The sequence below is a fragment of the Phocoena phocoena genome, chromosome 12 (assembly GCF_963924675.1).
Source record: "Phocoena phocoena chromosome 12, mPhoPho1.1, whole genome shotgun sequence".
Lineage (NCBI taxonomy): Eukaryota > Metazoa > Chordata > Mammalia > Artiodactyla > Phocoenidae > Phocoena > Phocoena phocoena.
This window is the reverse complement of record NC_089230.1, coordinates 53491884-53514664: the sequence shown is the minus strand read 5'-3', so window position 1 is coordinate 53514664 and position 22781 is coordinate 53491884. Positions and strand designations below refer to the sequence as shown.

Below are 22781 nucleotides of genomic sequence, written 5' to 3'. Positions count from 1 at the left end.
GTACTTTGATAGAGATTGCATTGAATCTGTAGATTGCCTTGGGGAGAATAGTCATTTAACCATATTGATTCTTCTAGTCCAAGAACACGGTGTATCTTTCCATCTGTTTGTGTCATCTTTGATTTCTTTCATCAGTGTCTTATAGTTTTCAAAATACAGGTCTTTTGCCTCCTTAGGTAAGTTTATTCCTAGGTATTTCATTCTTTTTGATGCAATGGTATATGGGAGTTTTCTTTCTTTTTTAAAAAAATAAATTTATTTAGTTTATTTATTATTTTTGGCTGTGTTGGGTCTTTGTTGCTGCATGCAGGATTTCTGTAGTTGCAGCAAGCGGGGGCTACTCTTTGTTGTAGTGTACAGGCTTCTCATTGCAGTGGCTTCTCTTTTTGCGGAGCACAGGCTCTAGGAGCGTGGGCTTCAGTAGATGTGACTCGTGGGCTTCAGTAGTTGTGACTCACGGGCTATAGAGCACAGGCTCAGTAGTTGTGGCACACGGGCTTAGTTGCTCCACGGCATGTGGGATCTTCCCAGACCAGGGCTCAAACCCGTGTCCCCTGCATTGGCAGGCGGATTCTTAACCACTGTGCCACCAGGGAAACCCCATGGAAGTTTTCTTAATTTCTCTTTCTAATCTTTCTTTGTTAGTATATAGACATGCAACAGATTTCTGTGTATTAATTTTGTTGTTTTTAAAACATTTTAAAAATATTTATTTATTTTTTGGCTGTGTTGGGTCTTCATTGCTGTGTGTGGGCTTTCTTTAGTTGTGGCGAGGAGGGGCTACTCTTCATTGTGGTGCATGGGCTTCTCATTGCAGTGGCTTCCCTTGCTGTGGAGCACGGACTCTAGGTGTGCGGGCTTCAGTAGTTGTAGCACGCAGGCTCAATAGTTGTGGCTTGTGGGCTCTAGAGCGTAGGCTCAGTAGTTGTGGCGCATGGGCTTAGTTGCTCCATGGCATGTGGGATCTTCCCGGATCAGGGATCGAACCTGAGTCCCCTGCATTGGCAGGCAGATTCTTAAGCACTGCGCCACCAGGGAAGTCCCTCTGTATATTAATTTCGTATCCTGCAACTTTACCGAATTCATTGATGAGCTCTAGTAGTTTTCTGGTAGCATCTTTAGGATTTTCTATGTATAGTATCATGTCATCTGCAAATGGTGACAGTTTTACTTCTTTTTTTCCAATTTGGATCCCTTTTATTTCTTTTTCTTCTCTGATTGCTGTGCATGCCAAATCATTTTGGATAAGACCAAATATCAAGGGCCTTTTGGCATGGACCAAATGTCTCCATGGACATTCTGGACAGGACCAAATACGACCAAATATCAAGGACCTTGGTGTGGACCAAATGTCTTATGGACCAAATGCAAGGCATGAAAGTCAAGAAGCCATTCGTAGTCCGTGAGAACAGATGTGGAGCGGATGCCACTGCAGATGCCTGGATGGTATGAGCTTCTCAAACATATGCAGCTCCCAGTGGGTTGCCCCAAGGTCTGTTTAGAACTCAGAATGCACACTCCTACAGTAACATCATATGTGGTGATTCGAGTCCCTTGAAGGCTGGTTTAAGTCCTAATTTCCCTAAAGAATGGTTCTACTCCAAAATTATAGAACCTAACACCATCTGGATCACCACCTAAAAGAACATTTCTTTTTTTTTTTTTTTTTTTTGCGGTGCATGGGCCTCTCACTGCTGTGGCCTCTCCCGCTGCAGAGCACAGGCTCCGGACATGCAGGCACAGTGGCCATGGCTCACGGGCCCAGCCGCTCTGCGGCATGTGGGATCTTCCCGGACCGGGGCACGAACCCGTGTCCCCTGCATCGGCAGGCGGACTCTCAACCACTGCGCCACCAGGGAAGCCCTAAAAGAACATTTCTTGCCACCACCTGTCCAGCCACTACCTGGACTGACGGGGGAGAGGGAGAGAGAGAAGGTGGTGAGAAGGAGAATCCAGGCATGCAGGAGGGAAGAGCCGGGTGGAGGAAATAAATCCCAAATTGCAGCGGATAAGAAACCAAACAGTAACTCACGCATCCTGTCCATCCCTCATTCGTTCATGCATTCACCAAATGCTAATTGAGCATCTACTGTAATGGACACCATGCTTGATGCAGAAAAAAACATTATCTAACAGTAAGAGTAAAAGGTATTATAAATAGGTACATGGGCTTCTCAAGGTGCCTAATATTACAGCAAACTCTCTTCCATACTGTTCCCACGTTCCATGTCAGGCTCCACTTTGTCATGGTCTCCCTTGGCCCTACCCATGCCTGTGCTGGATTCTTGCTCTGCCCTCCAGCAGGGCAGGGTCAGTTAGCAATCAATCAACCAGCAAACGCTGAACTCAGGCTGGGGGTGAGGTTGCTGATGGAGGAACAGTGGGTGAAATCTGACTCTTCAAATACTTGCTGTACAGCAAAGGACAGTAGCAGGATTCTATGAAGACACAAAGCAGAAAGCCTACAAGAAATTTATCAAGATCAGCTGTTAATCCCTGGCCAGAATCAGCTGCAGACCAGAGGGTGCAGCAACCCTGAGAGCGTTCAGCAAGGAGGAGGGGTGGGGGCCGGCCGTGTGCTCCACGCACGGATTGGAATGTGGGAGGCAGTGAACGGTGGTCAGGACCAGAGGCTCAAGGAAACACTTCCAGGGTTCAGATCCTTGCTGTGCCGCTTCCTGGCTGTGCGACCTGTCCTCCATTACTAAACCTCTTTAAGCCTGTTTCTCTGTGGAAAGGAGATGTTCACAGGACCTGCCTCATGGGGTTGTTGGGAGGGTTAAACAAAATAATGGAATGTGCTTGGCATGGTGCTGGGCACATAGGAAATGTTACTGTCATTTTTTTCAAGATATATATATTTTTCATTTTACCTTTATTGATTTGGATGAAAAGTATACTACATTGCTTACGTAACTGATAGAATTTTGAGATCAGGATAAAGATACCTGGGAAATGGACTTTTGGGGGCCTGATATGTACACATCTTGGGGGGAGGCTCTGTGTGTTCCTTCCATGGACAGCTTCGGAATCAACGTGGCCATTGTTAGGAGAGAACATTAATATCGTATTTAGCAAGAAATGATATTCGTTTACATATGAATTATTTTAACTTAAGAAGTCTCTTTGGCATATATGACATTTATCACTGTTTTCCAGTTAAAGATTCATATAACATCATTACATAAACATTAAAAAAACTTTTTGTTAATTTTCTCGAAGTATAGTTGAGGTACAGTATTATGTAAGTTACAGGTGTACATTATAGCGATTCACAATTTTTAAAGTTTATATTCCACTTAGTTATTACAAAATATTAGCTATATTCCTATGCTGTACAATATATACTTGTAGCTTATTTATACAGTTTGTGCCTCTTGACCCCCTATCCCTATCTTGTTCCTCTCCCTTCCCTCTCCCCATTGGTAACCACTAGCTCTCTATAAGTCTGGTTTTTTTTTTTTGTTATATTCACTAGTTTGTCGTATTTTTTAGATTCCACACATAAGTGATCTCACACAGTATTTGTCTTTATCTGACTTATTTCACACAGCATAATACCTTCCAAGTCCACCCATGTTGTTGCAAATGGCAATATTTCATTCTTTCTTATGGTTGAGGTTTTTTTGGGGGGTGGGAGGAAGCAATAAGTTACATACAATAACTGTCATTTAATTATTAACTCTACAGTCATTGCCACACATCTGGGGAGATGCCCTGATCCACAGCCACATCTTCCAACATGAAAAGATCATAATTACGCAGGGCTGGACTTCAGCAGAGCTAGTGTGTTTGTTGTATATACATGGAAATTGTTCACTTTCCAACATTTACAGTCAATTAAAATACTGAGTTTCCAGAGAGACAACTACTGACGTAAACGGTAGAAAAGCACCCTCTGAGCACAGCAAGGGAGAATCTCTCAGACACGTTCTTTTTATCCCTTTTTACACAGGTGACAGCAGACACACCAAACATAACCTCAGATTCGCACGTCTACTCAAATGGCAACGTGACCTATCTGTGAGACCTTGGGCAGGTTACTTCACCTCTCTGTGCCTCAATTTCTCTATCTGTAAAATAGAAATCATAATAATACCATCTACTCCACATGGTGGTTAAGAGGATTACATGACTCAACACTTGTTAAGTTCTTACATCTGTGCCTAGGATGTTATAATCCCTTTGTAAATGTAAGTCAGTAAAACGAGTTAATAATAAGGCCTTAGGAGAGCAATGGCCTAAATCATTAGGAAACTTGTTAAAATTCATCTTCACTCATAGGAACAGCACATAAAGGAAATGGGACTTGTGCTCAAATAGGGGTTTGTGTTTCTCAATCTAAGAGTGCCGCAAAATTGTTTCTTGGTTTTTTTTTAAGAAAAAACAATAGCCATGGCTTCCATCGTATTTCTAGCCTCAAGTTATGATTGGGTCTCATGAAATATTAACTTAGGCTGAGTATTTGCAGACAGATAAAACCCTCAGAACAAGCAAGATGGCATGTCTAAGAGCATTATGCCCAATCCGTTACGTAGAGCATTCAGACCTAAGTGTACAACACACATAACACAAACACGCCCAACGCATTTGGGCTGGGGAAGTGGGGGAAATTGGTTTGTAGTTTTTAAGCCCATCTGTCAAACCAGGGGTGACGTTCTGTGGTAATGTGAGGGTGCTGTCTACATCGGGGCCAAAATGTTATCTGCCCCCTTAACTAACCTCACCAATCACTGCCTTTTTCCATTGAGAGAGAATGGAGAGAGGACCCAATCCCACTGGAAATGACCTAGAGAAACTTTGTGAGAACTTTCAGCTTCTCTGTTGTTGACTGAAAAAAGAATGCACACCCTAAACGTTGAGAATTATGTTTTATTTGACGAACAAAACTGAGGACTTAAGGCCGGGACATAGCCTCTCAGATAGATCGCTCTGGGTGATGGCTCCAAAGAGGGAAGGGAGAAGCCAGGATACGTAGGAGTTTTCGCAACAAAGACCAGGGAGTCAGAGCATCAAAAGATTACTGTTAATTAAAGGAAACAAGACATCGCAAGTTAAGGAAGTTAGCGCTTTTCTGGGTATCGGAAGAGGCAGGAGTCTGGGCTCACTGAAATCATTCCTTTGCTATGTACCTCGGCTATCTGGGGCCAGGATCCTGTGCTTTCGCACCCTGAGTCCCCTCAGGGTGCACGGTCAGGGGGTGGTGGCGGTGGCAGACTGCTAGATGGCGGGCATCCTGTTTCTCTCCTGAGCTCCTTCAGGGCTCACCGTCAGGGTGGCTGTAACATCTTTTGTCTACTGATATAGCCGGCAACATTTCTTTTTCACTGATACTGTGAAAGAAGTTATTCTGTCCCCACTCTATTTACCTGGGAAAGGAAGAGCTGTAGAGCTTATGATGTAACGGTAAAAGACAGTCAAGCAAGAGTCATCCACAGTCCTGGGGTGACATCCAGGGGCCTCCTTCCCTTCTGGTCCAAGCTCTAGCAAACTCACTGCTCCCCAAATCCAGCCCATCATTTTCCTTTTCTCCCCTTGCTTTTCTCTCCCTCCGACTGGTTTCTCCATTCTCCTCTCTACCCACCAAATTCCTATCCACTCCTCAAGGTGCGGTTCAAGCCCCACCTCCTTCCTTTGTAATCTTTCCTAATTCCTTCTGTGGGGAGATTCTGTTCTCCACCGGACAACAAATACTTGCATCTCTCCCTTACTGGAGAACAAGCATTTTGAGGGCAGTCATCACTGCCCCTTCTCTCCTGCAGCCTCTCTGAAGCACCCACACATAGCCAGGTCCTTGATAATTACTGAGTACATGAGAAAAATCCCTCCTCCGAAACTCTGCACGGGGCCTTCAGAAAGCTGATCCTGAGGACTTGGGAATATCACATGGCCATCAAACTGGATCTCTGAGGGTCAGGTCCCTGCCCTGGCAGTGGGGTGCCACCCGAGTCCCTCAAGTGCATGCAGGTCTCGGGTTATGGTAAAACCTCGCTATGAAAGGTGACTGTTATCACTATATTCTTTATCACGTCCCCTGAGGGACATCACTTTCGTATCATTGATGATTCGACAGTGCTTATAGCACAGGCAGGAGTACTGTCCCCTCAAGTCAGCATCAGTGAAGTTTGTCAGTATCGTCACCGGCTACAAAGTTTCCATCCAATCAGCAAAGAGAATCCCCAAGCGACTACATGGCTGAGAGGCTGGGTTAAATGTTGGGGAAATAAAAACGAATCAAACATAGTCTCTGCCCTTATATCATTTTACGTCTCAGGAACTACATTGTACTTTTGGGAGCAATTCATTCTCACCGTATCCATGTCATTATTTCTAATTTATACTCAGAGGCTAAATAAAGCAAGGACAACCAGGACACCTGTGAAGGAAATAGACACGGGGAGATGCTGTGGATAAACGCCTTTCCCACCGGGGCGGGACCCACTCGGAAACGTAGTTGGCCAGGGTAAACCAGGAGGCCCCGACGGCCCAGCGAGACTGCCAGCCCTTGTGCTCTTTTCACACAGAGAAGAAGAGATGCCCTTTCAGCCTTTGTGGCTGCGTTAGGGCCCACCAGCCCCCCAACACCCCAGTTCCCAGCACAGTGCCTGTTGCTCTTTCTCCATCGGCAGATGTACTGGAAGGTGACAGGGACACCGTCTGACTTGTAGCCGCCGGAAGCCGCCAGAGCCAGCCGGCTGCCTGACCCCTCGACAGGAATCAGAGTCGCAGAGAGAGTCCACTCTCTGTCTCAACCTCAGGGAGCCTGGCTTCTGTACCACTAAGGGCCAAGTATGAGGTTCGCCTGGCCCTACACGGGAACTGGCCACCGTCACGGCCAGGAGAAAGGCAGACTTCCCAGAGAAGGAGCTCACTCACCCTGGTGAACACCCGGTGTTCTCCGCCCTCCACAGGACACCTGCTGGTTCAAGTGGAAAGACTCAGGTCATCACGGTGCTGCCAGAAATCATTTCTTTGTCCGCTAATAAATCCAAACCCAATTTGGAGTATGAACAACAACGAAAAAAAGAATTCTGCTTTAAGGGGACTGTCTTACATTTCACAAGTTGAACATTAGTAAATTCTTTCTACAAGTTTGCCCAGTTCTTCATTAATCTTATGCATTGATGCATCCTCAGAACTTGGCCCAGAAGACCCAATACCATCCCTAAGTAGGAGAACATGAGGAGAGAACAGAGGAAGAAATTGAGCTTATCTTTAGCCAAATGCTTTTTCAAGTCACTTTTGCCCCTCGAGGACGTTACTGTGAGGTTCATGACCTCCGTATAATGCTTTACTTTTCATTTATCCCAAATTCTAGAGGGGCAAATCATTCCGTATCCACAAATTTTCCAGAAAACTGATTTTTATCCTTTTTCTATTAAAACCGCTTTCAGAGTTGGGAGACAGAAGTGGTTAACTATATCCTTTGGTGTTTATTATAATCAAGAAGAGATAATTAGCATTATTTTGGGCTATCAGCTATCAACACCTTCCAATTGGCACTGGCTGCCAATTAACACAGTTTATTCTCAAAGGATGTAAAACAAATGTCTTAGACTGAACTTCAGTCCAGACTTATCAGGTGTGAAATTGTTAAACGGCTCCATCGAGTTACTCTTGCTTGGGGGATGTTTCGTATTATACCACGTGACAAAAACAAAAACCCCAAAAACCATCCTGCCAAGAAGACGTACATATCCCTTCCACAGATAGCAAGGCCTGGAAAAGGCACAGCCAGCGGAGCAGAATTTACTCTGAGCTGTGTACCACGTTCGGTGTGTTCAGGTGGGAAAGAGAACGGGAACACCAGGCAGCCCTCCTGAGGGTAAGAGAAAAACCCAAAACTCAGAAACACGGGCTCTGAGCAAATGCAGAAGACAGACTTAGAGGTAAGAGCCCTGAACCAAACAGTGGACACCTCCACACACGCCAGACCACAGGAGGTGACAACACTGGGGATACCCAAGGGGGGCTTTGGATCTGGGAAAAGAGTCTCTTCTCAGCAGACCTGTTCAGGCAGTGGCTCGTGCTGCATCCTAGTTGAGAAGAAAAGGAGCTGGTGATTAAGACCCACTGTGCGTCCTTGAGGGTCATTGCCTGCAGTTGCAAACCAGCCAGGGGCCTCCACGGAGGATGGGCTCAGGCTGCCCTGCCAGGCCTTTTCCTGTCTTCCTAAAGTCCCGAGTTACAGAACCCCAGGAAGGCTTTTTCTACACAGACCACGGCGATCTTACATAAGAATCCATCGAAACTCTGCTATCCAGAGTGGTAAAAAGTTAGGTAAGAGACATTCCCTTTGATACAGCCCTATCCTTATTAAGCTTATTTCTGTTTCAGGTGCTTAAGATTACATGAGGGCCTGAGGGCCTCTCCTCACAGGAAAAAGTAAACAGACATATTTGTTGTTCTTAAATCCAGAGTGAAGGTCACATGTGTTCCAGAGAATGAATAAGCGACCTCAAGTTTGATCTTCAAGTAAGTACAGGACCGTGATATGAAGTTTGTCGAATGACTTCTCGCTCTGCTTCAGAAATACACTTTTTAACAAGGAGTGACACTTCTGTAAACTATCCGATATAATATGGTAAGATTTTTCCCCCTTTTTTCTGTTAACTTTGATGACATTTACTTCATTCCTTTCAAAGTGTTCTTATTTTTATTATGTTGAACCATCTGGCCAACTGCTTTAGCAAGTAATTAAAAACCTTACAGGGGATTAGAATTTTTATTAGATTATACATTTTTTGATGAATGGGAATGGGGAAAAATTTTTTTTTTTTTTTAGGCTGGGAAATGTCATTTGTTTTTTGGTTTGTTTTAACATCTTTATTGGAGTATAATTGCTTTACAATGGTGTGTTAGTTTCTGCTTTATAACAAAGTGAATCAGTTATACATATACATATGTTCCCAAATCTCTTCCCTCTTGCGTCTCCCTCCCTCCCAAGGGGAAAAATTTAATGGCTTCTTTGCTAGAAAGGATTATCATCCCCTTTCCTGCCTTTACCTACTTACATCATAAAACTTTTTTAAATTAAAAAGAGGTTCTTTTCATTGAGGTCATAAGATTGTTTTAAATTGTAGAAACTGAATTTGGACTGAAGCTTTCTGAAGAAGGGTAGGTTTGGCCTTTGTACCTAATTTCCCTTGGAGGGACTCAGCACCAGCACTGAGGGACTCAAGCAAGGAAGTATACAGATTATCACAATTACGGGGAGGAAGAGGTGGCTAGTGGCTCCTATGGGAGGTTCTCAGATCAGTTCCCGACTCCTGAGATGGGCGGTCGGGGCCCTGAGCTGCATGGCAACAGGTGTGAGTAGCTACGGAACAGCGAGAGTCCTGCAGCCCTTTTCTGCCCCAAAGAGAAAGCTTTAGGGCTGCAGAGCTGGTGGATAAACTCCGGGGAACAGGGAAGGCGGTTCCGGGATGGCAGCTGTGCAACAGACCCAGAGAATCACCAGTCCGGGGTGAGAAGCTCTGTGAGGAAGGTCTGAGAAAAAGGGGACACGGAATTGAAGGCCTGAGAGAGCGGGGATGTGAGACCAAAAAGGCAAGGATAAGGAAAAAGAGAGGCCACTGGAGATGCCCGTAAAAACAGAAAGCAGTATGAAAAGGCATGGCTCAAAGGTGAAATAACTACTCAGAGTTTAAGGAGAAATGAAATGGATTCACCCGAAAGAAAAAGCAGCTTTAAGATACGGGGGATCTGGTGACTAAGACAGCCCTAAGAGCAAAGCGACAAAAAACTTCAGGGGGAAAAAAGGAGAGGCAAGGCATGAAGTAAACTGTAGTGTTATGTTTGTGTTTGACAAAAGCAGAATCCATTTGAACTTATTAGAAACAGTCTGCTTTGAAGAGATCAGGAATCATGACACTGGAACCTAAAGAAAGGGGTAGTCATAGCCCACTATTGGGTTCTGAATAAACCATAATGTCAACACTATTTACTTGTTTTAAACTTTACAAAACAACCCACAGACAAAGCAAGGAAGACCTAACTGCAAAGAGAACAGACGTATTTAATACCTCTGAACCATAATTTTAAAATGGATAAGATGGTAATTTGCATAGTATGTGTATTTTACCACATTAAAAACAATTTGAAAACAAAAGAGGGAACAGAAATGTGTATGTTATCAACCTTGATTGTTTGAAAGTTAAAGATGAGACAACAGTTTGAAGGTAGCAGGGGTAAAGAGTAAGTAAGGGTAGGGATGCTAATGGTAGGGGTGCTAATGTCCTCACCTTTAAACAATGTTTCAAAGAGAAAAAAGAAATGGAGGTTTAAGTGTACTATTTAATGTTACAAAGGTAAACAATAAAGGAATAAAAACTAGTAGTGTCATACTGAGCAGAAGGGGGAAGGAAGTTAAAAGTGAGCTAAGTTAGGTTAGGAGATAAAGGTTAAGAGGATAAATCGAATAACAGCCCATTATTCATCATTTTAGACAAAAATTGTTCCAATGTGATTGCTCTTAGGGAGCAGTTAGGTTGGAGGGGGTCAGTTCTTTTCACTGAGATATTTTCTTTACTACTTGATATCTATGTGTGTATATTAACTTGATAATTAAGAAAATTTTTGTTTAAAAGACTAAAAATAGATAACCAGTAAAATCCTTTTACAGTCATTTTACAGATGAGAAAATGCTGGATGAGGATAGAGGCCATTTAGAGGGTTGGTGAGAGTGTGGGCCTTGGAGACGGTCCCCCAGCCAGGAGGGGCTGTGCTCCAAGGACCCAGAGGAGATGACTGTCGTACTCCTCAACCTGAAACGGGGGAAACGTAACACTTACCTCACTGGGGGGTTGTGAAGATTAAATGAGAACATGTATGACAGTGGTCAGCATGTGTCAGTGGCTGCAGTAGGGGTTGAATATCCCCAAACAAGTTTACGCTCACGTATGGTTATGCGTAAGGGCCAAAGCAAGGCAAGACCTTGTAACCCAGGGGTCCCCAAACCCCGGGCCGCGGACCAGTATTGATCTGCAGCCTGTTAGGAACTGGGCCGCACATCGGGAGGTGAGTGGCAGGTGAGCAAGCAAAGCTTTATCTGCCGCTCCCCATTGCTCGCATTACCACCTGAATCATCCCCCCACCCCGCCTGCATGCCCACCCCCGGGAAAGCTGTCTTCCAGGAAACCGGTCCCTGGCGCCCAAAAGGTTGGGGACCGCTGTTGTAACCAACTCACCACTTCTTTGTTTCAGGGTTGGCCCAGTGGCCCTAAGCAGGTTACTTAACCTCCCCCAGCTGCACCCTGCTCGACTATACAGGAGCGCTGCTTCTCACTAGCCCTCTTGGCGGGTCTGAGAACGGCTCACGGGCTCTTCCCCTGGGTACCTACTGCCCGATCACATCCCTGTCTCTCTCTTTCCCTATAATTTTATGTAAAGCTTGTTGTGTATAAGCCTACCGTTGTTCACAGGGGGAACAAAATACAAATTGGGTTGAACAGACTATTTCATGAAACAAGAAGGTTGTATTGGCTTTTTGTATCTTTCCAGGTAAAAAAAAATAGATAAGAGAGGTGAGGGAGACTCATTACGTCAGATATGCTGCCTAGTCTTTACAGCCAAGAATACGAACCAGATGCAAACTAACTCAGCTTAGAGCAGACCTGTGCATCTAGGTCATACGAAATTAGTACACTGTCCACAGCACCATCTTAACATTAATAACAACAAATACTTGTAAAGGTTTTTTTGTCAGTAATAAATATCTCTATTCCATAGTCTATCTAAGAAATCATGAATTTTAATTTCTGAAAAAATACACGGTTTAAACTAGCAAAATCTTTCAAAGATGAGTTCTGACTGGATCACCTACACTGACTCAGGATTTTCCAAAAACAAACCAAACAATAGGTTTATTTAACCCCAATTAACTAAAATAAAGTTCTCAACTTTCAAGGAAACATAGTATGTCCACCTGTTGCCATGACAATGCCTTGCTCAGCACCACTTATCATGATGGAACTGCCAAGTACAGTCGATCTCTGTGTGTGTGTGTTTTATACATCACACGTAGGGAGCCAAACCTTGTAAGGAAGGAAAGACAAGGAGATGACAAGGCACCCTGATGAGCACGTTGGTCCAGGAGCAGAAAGAAGAAAACTTATATCCATCTGAGGGCATTAAATCCTTCTCACACGTCCTGGACATCCTATCTCACAATCGCACTTCTAAACATGGAACTCAAGTAAATGAAGCAACAGGAAAGCGAAAAAGAGTTAAATTAATTGGAGTATGTGCTAGTGAATAAACAGGAAAGTTTTTCTCAGACTATTTCATTATTTTACTTTCTTGCCTTTAAATGATCGTTTGAAGTGGAATCCAGACCCTGGTAAAGAGCAGAGATCCTGGGGCTTCCCTGGTGGCGTAGTGGTTGGGAGTCCGCCTGCCGATGCAGGGGACACAGGTTCGTGCCCCAGTCCGGGAAGATCCCACATGCCGCGGAGCGGCTGGGCCCGTGAGCCATGGCTGCTGAGCCTGCGCGCCCGGAGCCTGTGCTCCGCAACGGGAGAGGCCACAGCAGTGAGAGGCCCACGTACCGCAAAAAGAAAAAAAAAAGTAGAGCCTTCACCAGAATCTATGTGAGCCTCAAGGAAATACAAGAAACATCTTAATCACAACCAGGGGAATGCAATCAGCCAAATTCCAGAATGCAGGGAATTCTACAGCTTCACTACTCAAGGCATAGTTCAGGGACCAGCCACATCAGCATCACGTGGGCGCCTGTTAATAAACACATGGACTTCCAGGCCCCACCCCCATCTGCTGCACCAAAGCCTTTCATGAGATCTCCAAGTTACGCATATGCATAGATATGTTTAAGAATCTCTGCTCTATAGGACAAACAAAAGAAAACAAAAAGCTGAAACACAGACAGAAAGAGATGGAAAGGGGAGCCTAGAGATTCCAAGACTTTTCAGCTCATGGCTCTTAAAGCTCCTGTTTTGAGGTAGCACTTGCCACTTTCACTCATGTCCCCTGGACCAGAGAAGTCACTTGGCCGGAACCACCATGAATGGGTACATCCTGATATTCATTTAAAAAATAATTATGAGAAATATTGAAATGGCTTTTAATATTTAAATCTACGTTTGAGTTAATGACTAGAATGAATAATGTCAAAGTTTTTTGGTTAGGAAAATATATAAAATAAATTTAGTTTTTACAGAGCAGCATTGCTCATCGTTCTGTAAGTACCTATGTGAGGCAATGTGAAAGCTAACTGACTGGAGAATATTATTGGATAATTTTAAATGTCCCTGCGTAGAACCTCCATACAACGATTAAGTCCAACATTTTCTTTGAAATGGAAATTAACTGGTCTAAGAAAACGTATTTGTGGCACTGCTTGGTCCTAATGAAGGATTTGGGGGATGGTAGGTTTCTTGAAGGAAGTGGGATGGAGGGGGAAGAAGTGACCTTTGGCAAACACTACCTTCTCCCTAAGTGTAGTGGACTCGTCTGCAAAGAGGTGAGTAATAGCGGCCACTGTGCCCAGCTGGCAGAGTCATCAGGTTCAAATGCAAGAATGGGTGTGAAAGTGACCTGTAAATTATAAAGCACCGGTCAAACATTTCATGCATTTTTTTTCCTTTTCTTTTTAAACCACAGAGGCAATATGGTCTAAAATCATGGACTGAGGAATCAGACAGGATATGTCTGTCTGCCAGCACCTCCCCCTGAGGATCTGGAACAGTGAGTACACATCTCATATTCCCAATTTCCTCTCGGTAAAGTGAAATGATACTCATCACGGTAGACTGTGTTATTGTCAACATGCCTGCTTTCCCTCCCTTCCTGTGTAGCCCCTGAAGGAGGATTAAAGAGCCACCCATTCATGGTGGTTCTGGCCAAGTGACTTCTCTGGTCCAGGGGACATGAGTGAAAGTGGCAAGTGCTACCTCAAAACAGAAGGTTTTTTTTTTTTTTGCGGTACGCGGGCCTCTCACTGTTGTGGAGCACAGGCTCTGGACGCACAGGCTCAGTGGCCATGGCTCACGGGCGTAGCCGCTCCGTGGCATGTGGGAACTTCCCGGCCCGGGGCTCGAACCCGTTTCCCCTGCATCGGCAGCGGACTCTCAACCACGGCACCACCAGGGAAGCCCAAAACAGGAGTTTTAAGAGCCGTGGGGTGATTCTGCCACCACTGTCCTCCCTATGCCACGAGTGGCAGCTTACCCAAACAGCGGCTGCTCCTTTGGTGTTCCAGAGTGTGGAGGATACAAGCTGGAGCAGCATCCAGTGTGCAGGTGAAGGAGAAAGAAAGCATTGCAGCCAGAGATTCGGGGAACCGTCTGTTGGCACTGCATCATCTAGTGAAAGCTAAGATACCTCTCCTCTGTGTAGACTGCAGTGAAGATTAAATGTGATTATGTATAGAGAATACCTGAAAAAAATAACACCTGCTATTGTCAATAAATGTTTGTGCCCTTCTCTCCACTAGCATTCATGAAGCTGATACTGTTGCTGAGAGCAGCTGCCCCAGCTGCCCCCACGTGCCCATCAAAAATCCAGACTAGTAAGAGTTTAGGCCCTTGTTTTAGGGACCTAACATTGACTGAGGCCTACTGCATGCTCAAAGTGTGCGAAATTTCGTTATTTCAGCCTAACAGTCCTGAGAGATTGGTTTTGTATTCTCTGCTTTACAAGGAATGTAATTTGTAATTTGGAAAAGTCGATGGCATATTGATGGATCTGGCAAGAGAAAAACGAAAACAGCCTTCAGTAGTTCCAGGATAAAATCTAAGTAAGAGAAACAAGAACTAACCAGTTTTTAATGAATCACGCGATAGGGTGAATTAAATAATTCATAATTAGTATCAGTGTTGTGCTCAAATAATAATGTCTTTCATTAAACTGCAGGAGTGATGCCAAGAATGAAGACTGGTCAAAAGGAAGCAGGTAGGGGGCTTCCCTGGTGGCGCAGTGGTTGGGGGTCCGCCTGCCGATAAAGGGGACACGGGTTCGTGCCCCGGTCCGGGAAGATCCCACATGCCGCGGAGCGGCTGCGCCCGTGAGCCATGGCCGCCGAGCCTGCGCATCCGGGGCCTGTGCTCCGCAACGGGAGAGGCCACGACAGTGAGAGGCCCGCGTACCGCAAAAAAAACACGAAGCAGGTATGAACATGGATTTGCTGTGCGGTTCACACACACACACACACACACACACACACACTCAAAAGTATGCACACATATGTGGCTCTCTGCATTTGCATCAATATGTAAGATCTTGTCTAATAAACCTAAGGCTAAAATAAGTAAATAAACAACATAAGCAAGTTGTACACATTTTCAGTACAGCAAAGTACAACTGGACAAGGGAACTGAGAAGTAAAGTTGCCCCCTCTGCCCCCAAGGGCTGCCTACTTCTTCACAGACACAGAAGCTTCAATCATCCATGTGGGGAACGGACTTTTGGATTAAACTCACGATTCGCTATAAGGGAGAGGGAAGGAAACAGAGCAGGAGTTGTGACCAGATCCAGGCCTGTGCTGAGATATGACAGCTCATGTCAGATTAGAAAGGTCATACGGCTTACTCCAAGTGACACAGCTAAGAATTATTAGAGCAAGGACCCAGGTCTGTATGCACAACGTGTGTGATCCATCCACGGAACACCTGGAAATAAAGGTTTCCAAAGGCAAGTACAGTGCAAACATTAAACTTGAAAACATGTTCTAATTCTCTTTAAAGAACATACTCTAGAGAAGCTTTTTTTCTTTTTCTAAAATGTCCAAAAGATTTAGATTATACAAGAAAATATTACAGAAAAACAAAACTGATTTTAAGAAAACGAATGGCCATAGTATAAACTGCCCAGTCTCAGGGCTTCCTAAGCAAGACTGTGGGACTAAAAAAAAAAAAAACTACAAAAAAAGATATTCTACAGGAAAAATAATTCACATACAATATTTCACTGTAATTCCCTTTCTGCTGGCCTTTCTTAGAAATCACTGTACATGTAATTAGGATGGGTCCATTTGAAAATGCTTACCGACCATCAAACTGTTTCAACAAGGCAGATAACACATCTGACATGCTAGTAGATTCAGAGTTTGGTCAACCTCAGCTGTACTTTCTAAAAGTTACTTTGGAATAAAATATAGCCATTTCCACGTTCTCATTTGCGTTGTTCCTGAAATCTCTTTTAGGCCTACAATGCATTTCTATGCCTAGACTTTGCTTTGAAGCTTACATTGACATGGCCTTGTCAATTCCAGCCTCTCCTGACTATGCGATACTTAAAATCCTTAATCCGATTTATCTAAAGCATCCAAAGTTACAAGATCATTTACATAAACGCTTAGGGTTGTTAAATGCGTATCTGGATTTTCTTAAAAGTTACCTTGGATTAACATACAATTGTAAAGATTAATAATTTTTAGCTTATGCAGTGAGAGAATCTGTCTGCCTGTCTGCTCTTTCCCGTGAATTTGTTCCACAGTCTTATACTACCTTTCTTGGAATAATTCTTAAAATAATTTTAAGCATTAATGTTAAGCATTTGATCTTCAACATCTGTGCCATTAGTATTATTTAAAATGTTTTTAAACAATTTAAACTATAGTGGAATCTTGGAAAACTTGCCTCTTGGTGTGAATGAGGAGACTCACAGGGGTGTTGAGTGGCCTTCTTCATCTTCAGGAAAATTCCGTTACCCACTCACCTGTTAACTTCTGGTGGTCACACTGAGATAACAGCTGGCTGTACAACCTCCAGCTGTTGCGTCCTACCATTTTAAACACGATGCTGGGCCTAGGCTTCCACTAAAATCATGAAAACAACAAGGCTTGGATACCCAGCAAACCGTATGGACTCGTTCATACTATTCTACTGAACCGGTGTTTGAGAAAAGCATATGGCAAAACAAGTGGACAGTTTCTGAAATGGAAATAAGCATTCTAGAGTTGGATTTTAACTGATGTGCAATCCAAAAAAAAAAAAAGCTAGAAAAGTTTTGATTATTTTTATTGTTACCTTTAGGTTGCCAAACACTTGCTACTTGAAAAGTTACTTTTCTGATCAAAGTTGTCATTTGTTCTTTTCTAGCAATATCCATCAGAATCCCAGTGTGGAGATAACTTACGAAGAGAGGAAACACTGGAGGTGCCCCGAAGAAACTGGTGTAAGCCGTCTTCATCTTCACTGGAGCTGACTATACTGTTCCTCATTTCCAGCATGGACAGCTGTGTGCAAAGGCTGAGCTGGTGGTCCAACTTTTGGACCGTCTATAAAGCAAAGTTGTAAGATTTCTGAGTGCCGTGAGACTTAGATCACCTATTCCCTGTAAGTAACATTTACTTTTCCTTGAAATAGAAGACTATCCGGTACACAGTCAGTGCCCAATAAATGGTAGCTGTAATTTTTATTATAAGCTATTACTACAAATACATTAGGAAAAATGTAATATACTCAATAGCCTATTTATGAATCTGAAAAATAATAAGCACCAACCTAATTTGATAACCGCCTTCACCAAGATGACTCGAAGAGTACACACACCCATACTCATAGTCCCTGGAGAACAGTACTTATCACGGAAACAAGGTTTGCAAGTTCTCTTCTGTAATCATTTTAATTTCCTTCTAAGCAAATGTGGGGAAGTGGAGATCAAACTGCAAATTGTTGGAGATCTAGACAGCTCTGAAATTCCTAACCGAATGGACGCAGGCTTCCATCCCATACCTCTCGTCACTTATGGGCGTTCTGGGAGGGTACCTGACCAGTAGAATGTGAAAGACTGGAAAACACAGGGTTAAAAAGCCAACCTCCCGCTTGCTGGCGCTGATCAGCCTTTATCAGTCTGCAACCTCCCCCTGCCCCTCCTTCCATGGCCTATACCACTGGCTAGTTCTTCCATTCATTTATCATCTTCCTTAGATTGCTTGAAAGACTCTTTATGAAGAGGTTAGCACCTCATCACCACAAATGGAGGTCCCTGACATTCACAGACACCTCACCAGGTCATGGAAAATATAATAATTGCATAATATTTCCTCACGCTTGAGAAATGATTCCCTGAAGGGTCTCTAAATTACAAGCATCCCCACTTCACTTAACATATGACTAATTAATGAAGATTCAGGAAAATATATATTGCATAAAAGGAGATATACCTAACTATACATATGTATTTAACAAAACAGACTCAGAAAAACACTTACTTTATCATTTAAGGTGGGATCATTCAATGAGTAGAGCTTATTTGTAATGTCTTTTCCTATAAGATACCTAAATATTTCATATAGGAAAGGCTCTGATTCCAGAAAGTAAGTTAATCTTTCTCTTGACCAGCATAAAAATCTACAGTTATCATCTGCAATAATGGTGACCTGCCAAAGAAACAGAGAGAAAAATGTGTATGAATTATGATGTTAGTAACTTGGGGGGAGGGAAGAGTAGAATAATTTAGTGGATATTATCATAGCAATGCTTTGTCATATTAGTTAAAATAAGATCCATACACACTCGCTTCTATAACTAAGTATAACATTACATTTAAAACCAAGCAATCTGTAGACTAAATGAAAGCAAAGTCTTCAAGTTTTGTTGTTCTGTTTTGTGAGGTCTGGTGATAGAAGAATGGCCACCGTGTCAATAGTACTGCTACAGAGTGTGCTAGACTGATGTCTCAATTGGATGTACAATTTATGGCTAAATATTTCTTTATATCCAGATAATTATACTAGAGAATGAGAAAGCAAACTCACGTGAATTGGTTTTAGGGCCCAGATGGTTACTGATAAATATGGCTAGTAAGGGTCCTTCTCTGGGTCCTTCTGTCATAGGTATTTCTTGAGTGTGACCTACCAAGGGTAGCCCACTGGGGACACACACAGAGATCCCCCCGTTAGCTCAGAACTGGGAAACCACACCTTTTCCTTAAGTGTTATTATATAGGAAAATGGGAAAGCATTGTAATTGCACTACACAGAATTTAAGTATTCCTTAAATACATCCTCTCTCCAGGGCAAGGGGCCACGCCCTCACTCCAAGTTCAGGGTCAGGACACCCTTCCTCCCACGCAGGTCCTTCTGTCAGCTTCACGTGGCACTCCTGTCACTGAACTCAAGCTCATCCGTGGTCCACTCTCTCTCCTGAGCACCCTGAGGGCAGGGACTGTGCATCTTCATACTGAATGCCTGGCTTCCAACACTGAGTGGCGCTCAGTGCAGGTTTACCGATGAAGAAATTAACATATGAACTCAAATACTGTTGAAGGCAAAAACCATTTTTACATCTTCAACATTAAACCCAATGCTTGTCCAAGTGGGAGGTTAATAAAGGTTTCTAAATTGACATGAAGTCATATCTGGGCTCAGAGCAAAGATTTCCAAAGGAGCTCTTTACCCTTGGTTAGTAAAAAAATTAAACACATTTCAGATGACAAGGAGGTATTTATGTCTACTAGGAGAGAAAACAGAAAACCCAGCTTCTCTCCTTATGTCAGTGGTTGAAATCTGACCTTTAGTAAATTAGAGGGTTTGGCTACAAAACGTGGGTCAGTGTTCCTAGAAAAATAAAGCTGCACTCATTTATTCTATTAAATAATATTAAATACATTAAACAATAAATCCCCCAAACCAAACACATTGGGATTTAAGAAATGCATCAGCAGCTCTATGGCTCCGTAAAACACTAAATTTCATTTATTCTTTCAACATACATTGTGAGGCTCGTACTTTATGCCAGACACGGTTCAAGGCACTGAGGTTACCATTGTGAACAAAAAAGCCAAGATCCTTGCCCTGTGATGCTTACATTCCAGTGGAGGAAGCCGATGAGGAATAAAGAAATGTGACAATCTCAGGTGGCAGTAAGTGTTTTGACAAATACAGAACAGGGGAAAATGGTAGAGAATGAGTAAGAAATGACAGGTACACATAATGCCGCTCACTTTAAGTATGTATTGTACTTTAACATTTAAGGTGCTTTTACATCTATCATGTAAGCAGGTCCTTAAAACTGCCTTTGAGGTAAGACGGCTAAGATTCTTCCTCATTTTCCAGATGCCAAATGAGAAGCACCAGGGGGCTTCCTTGCTGGCGCAGAGGCTAAGAATCTGCCTGCTGATGCAGGGGACACGGGTTCGATCTCTGGTCCGGGAAGATCTCACATGCCGCGGAGCAACTAAGCCCGTGCGCCACAACTACTGAGCCTGCGCTCTAGAGCCCACAAGCCGCAACTACCAAGCCTGCGGGCCACAACTACTGAAGTCTGGGCGCCTAGAGCCTGTGCTCCGCAACAAGAGAAAGAAGCCACCGCAATGAGAAGCCCGCGCACTACAACAAAGAGTAGCCCATGCTTGCCGCAACCAGAGAAAGCCCGCGTGTAGCAACGAAGACCCAACGCGGCCATAAATAAGTAAATAAATAAATTTATAAATTTATAAAAAAACAAATGAGAAGCACCACAACACTTAGGCAGGTACACATGTTAATGAATGGTGGAGTGAGCACTGCTGACTTCTAGCCCAGGCATATTTTTCCACCAGGCCAAACCCTACCCAATGTGTCCTAGATTCATCAAGACAGTCACAGAGAAAGGCATTTGGTGAAGTGACCACAAGGCTGACTCACCATCAAGAATCCTGCATACAAAGAACAGCTGAACACGATGTCCTGAAGCCTCCATTCTAGTGGAGGAAGCTGATAATAAGTAAAGACATGTGACCAAGGGGAAAAAAAAGATTTAAGGAAGTATAAGGTCAAGTATAAGGTCAAGAGCCATATAAGCCAGTCCTGAGGAGTTCCCAGAGATAGTAGGAGATGGGCACGCAAACAGAAGGCAACCGAGTAACATTCTAGAGGAGTAATTAGAGAAAGTGAGCACCGGGCACACACAGTGGCCCAGTCCGGCACCCAAGTGTTAAAGAAAGGGTTAGGAATGTTGAGGTCCCTTCATTTTGCGCAGATGTCATCCATGCCTTTGGAAGATACAGTTCATGAACAGTGGGGGAAGAAGTTAAAAGAGGAGTCGGAAATCATCCAAGAAAAGAAGTCGTCGTTGCACTTAGGTGATGTATATACATTTAACTTTTCTTCAACCATTTTAATAACCTCAAGTTGCCCTGAGGCAATACTTTCAAAATGATGCTATAATTTGCTTAGCCACCATTTCCTATATTTTTTTAAATGTCTTTTAAAAATTGAAGTATAGTAGGGCTTCCCTGGTGGCGCAGTGGTTGGGAGTCCGCCTGCCGATGCAGGGGACACGGGTTCGTGCCCCGGTCCGGGAAGATCCCACATGCCGCGGAGCGGCTGGGCCCGTGAGCCATGGCCGCTGAGCCTGCGCGTCCAGAGCCTGTGCTCCGCAACGGGAGAGGCCACAACAGTGAGAGGCCCGCGTACCGCAAAAAAAGAAAAAAAAAAAAAATTGAAGTATAGTTGATTTACAGTGTTTTAGGTATACAGCAAAGGGATTCATTTATACATATATATATATATATATATCTCCTTTTTCGGATTCTTTTCCATAATAGGTTATTACAACATATTGAATACAGTTCCTTGTGCTATATAGTAGGTCATTGTTGTTTATCTGCTTTATATACAGTAGGAAGCCACTTATTTTATTGAAGTATAGTTGATTTACAATGTTAACTTCTGCTGTACAGCAAAGTGATTCAGTTATACATATACATTCTTTTTAAATATTCTTTTCCTTTATTGTTTATCATAGGATAGTGAATATAGTTCTCTGTGCTCTACAGTAGAACCTTGCTGCTTATCCATTCTATATATAATAGCTTACATCTACTCACCCCAGCCTCCCACTCCATCCCTCCCCCAACCCCCCTCCTGCTTGGCAACCACAAGTCTGTTCTCTGTCTGTGAGTCTGTTTCTGTTTCATAGATAGGTTCATTTGTGTCATATTTTAGATTCTGCATATAAGTGATATATGGTATTTGTCTTTCTCTTTCTGACTTCCTTCACTTAGTGTGATAATCTCTAGTTTCATTCATGTTGCTGGAAATGGCGTTATTTCATTATTTTTTATGACTGAGTAGTATTCGTTGTATATATGTACCACATCTTCTTTATCCATTCATCTGTTGATGGACATTTAGGTTGTTTCCATGTCTTGGCTATTGTGAATAGTGCTGCTATGAACATTGGGGTGCATGTATCTTTTTGAATTATAGTTTTGTCTGGATATATGCCCAGGAGTGGGACTGCTGGATCATATGGTAATTCTATTTTTAGTTTTCTAAGGAACCTCCATACTGTTTCCCACAGTGGCTGCACCAACTTACATTCCCACCAACAGTGTAGGAGGGTTCCCTTTTCTCCACACCCTCTCCAGCATTTGTTATTTATAGACTTTTTAATGGTGGCCATTCTGACCGGTGTAAGGTGGTACCTCATTATAGTTTTGATTTGCATTTCCCTAATAATTAACGATGTTGAACATCTTTTCATGTGCCTATTGGCCATCTGTATTTCTTCTTTGGAGAAATGTCTATTTAGGTCTTCTGCCCATTTTTCGATTGGGTTTTTTGCTGTTGTTGAGTTGTATGAGCTGTTTGTATATTTTGGAAATTAAGCCCTTGTCGGTCGCATCGTTTGCAAATATTTTCTCCCATTCCGTAGGTTGTCTTTTCAGTCTGTTTATGGTTTCCTTTGCTGTGCCAAAGCTTGTAAGTTTGATTAGGTGCCATTTGTTGATTTTTATTTTTATTTCTATTGCCTTGGGAGACTGACCTAAGAAAATATTGATACAATTTATGTCAGAGAATGTTTTGCCTATGATTTCTTCTAAGAGTCTTATGG

The 22781-nt window shown here is 43.2% G+C and overlaps 1 protein-coding gene across 1 annotated transcript in view; it reads right to left on the bottom strand.

Moving 5' to 3' along the window:
- BVES (blood vessel epicardial substance) overlaps positions 1-22781 on the bottom strand; it is a 38919-nt gene that overhangs the window by 2129 nt on the left and 14009 nt on the right. Inside the window, exons 6-7 of the mRNA XM_065888562.1 lie at positions 18173-18340; positions 17095-17236 (exon numbers count right to left, since the gene is read on the bottom strand). Coding sequence (XP_065744634.1) covers positions 17095-17236; positions 18173-18340 — 310 coding nt within the window. The remainder of the gene's footprint in view (positions 1-17094; positions 17237-18172; positions 18341-22781) is intronic.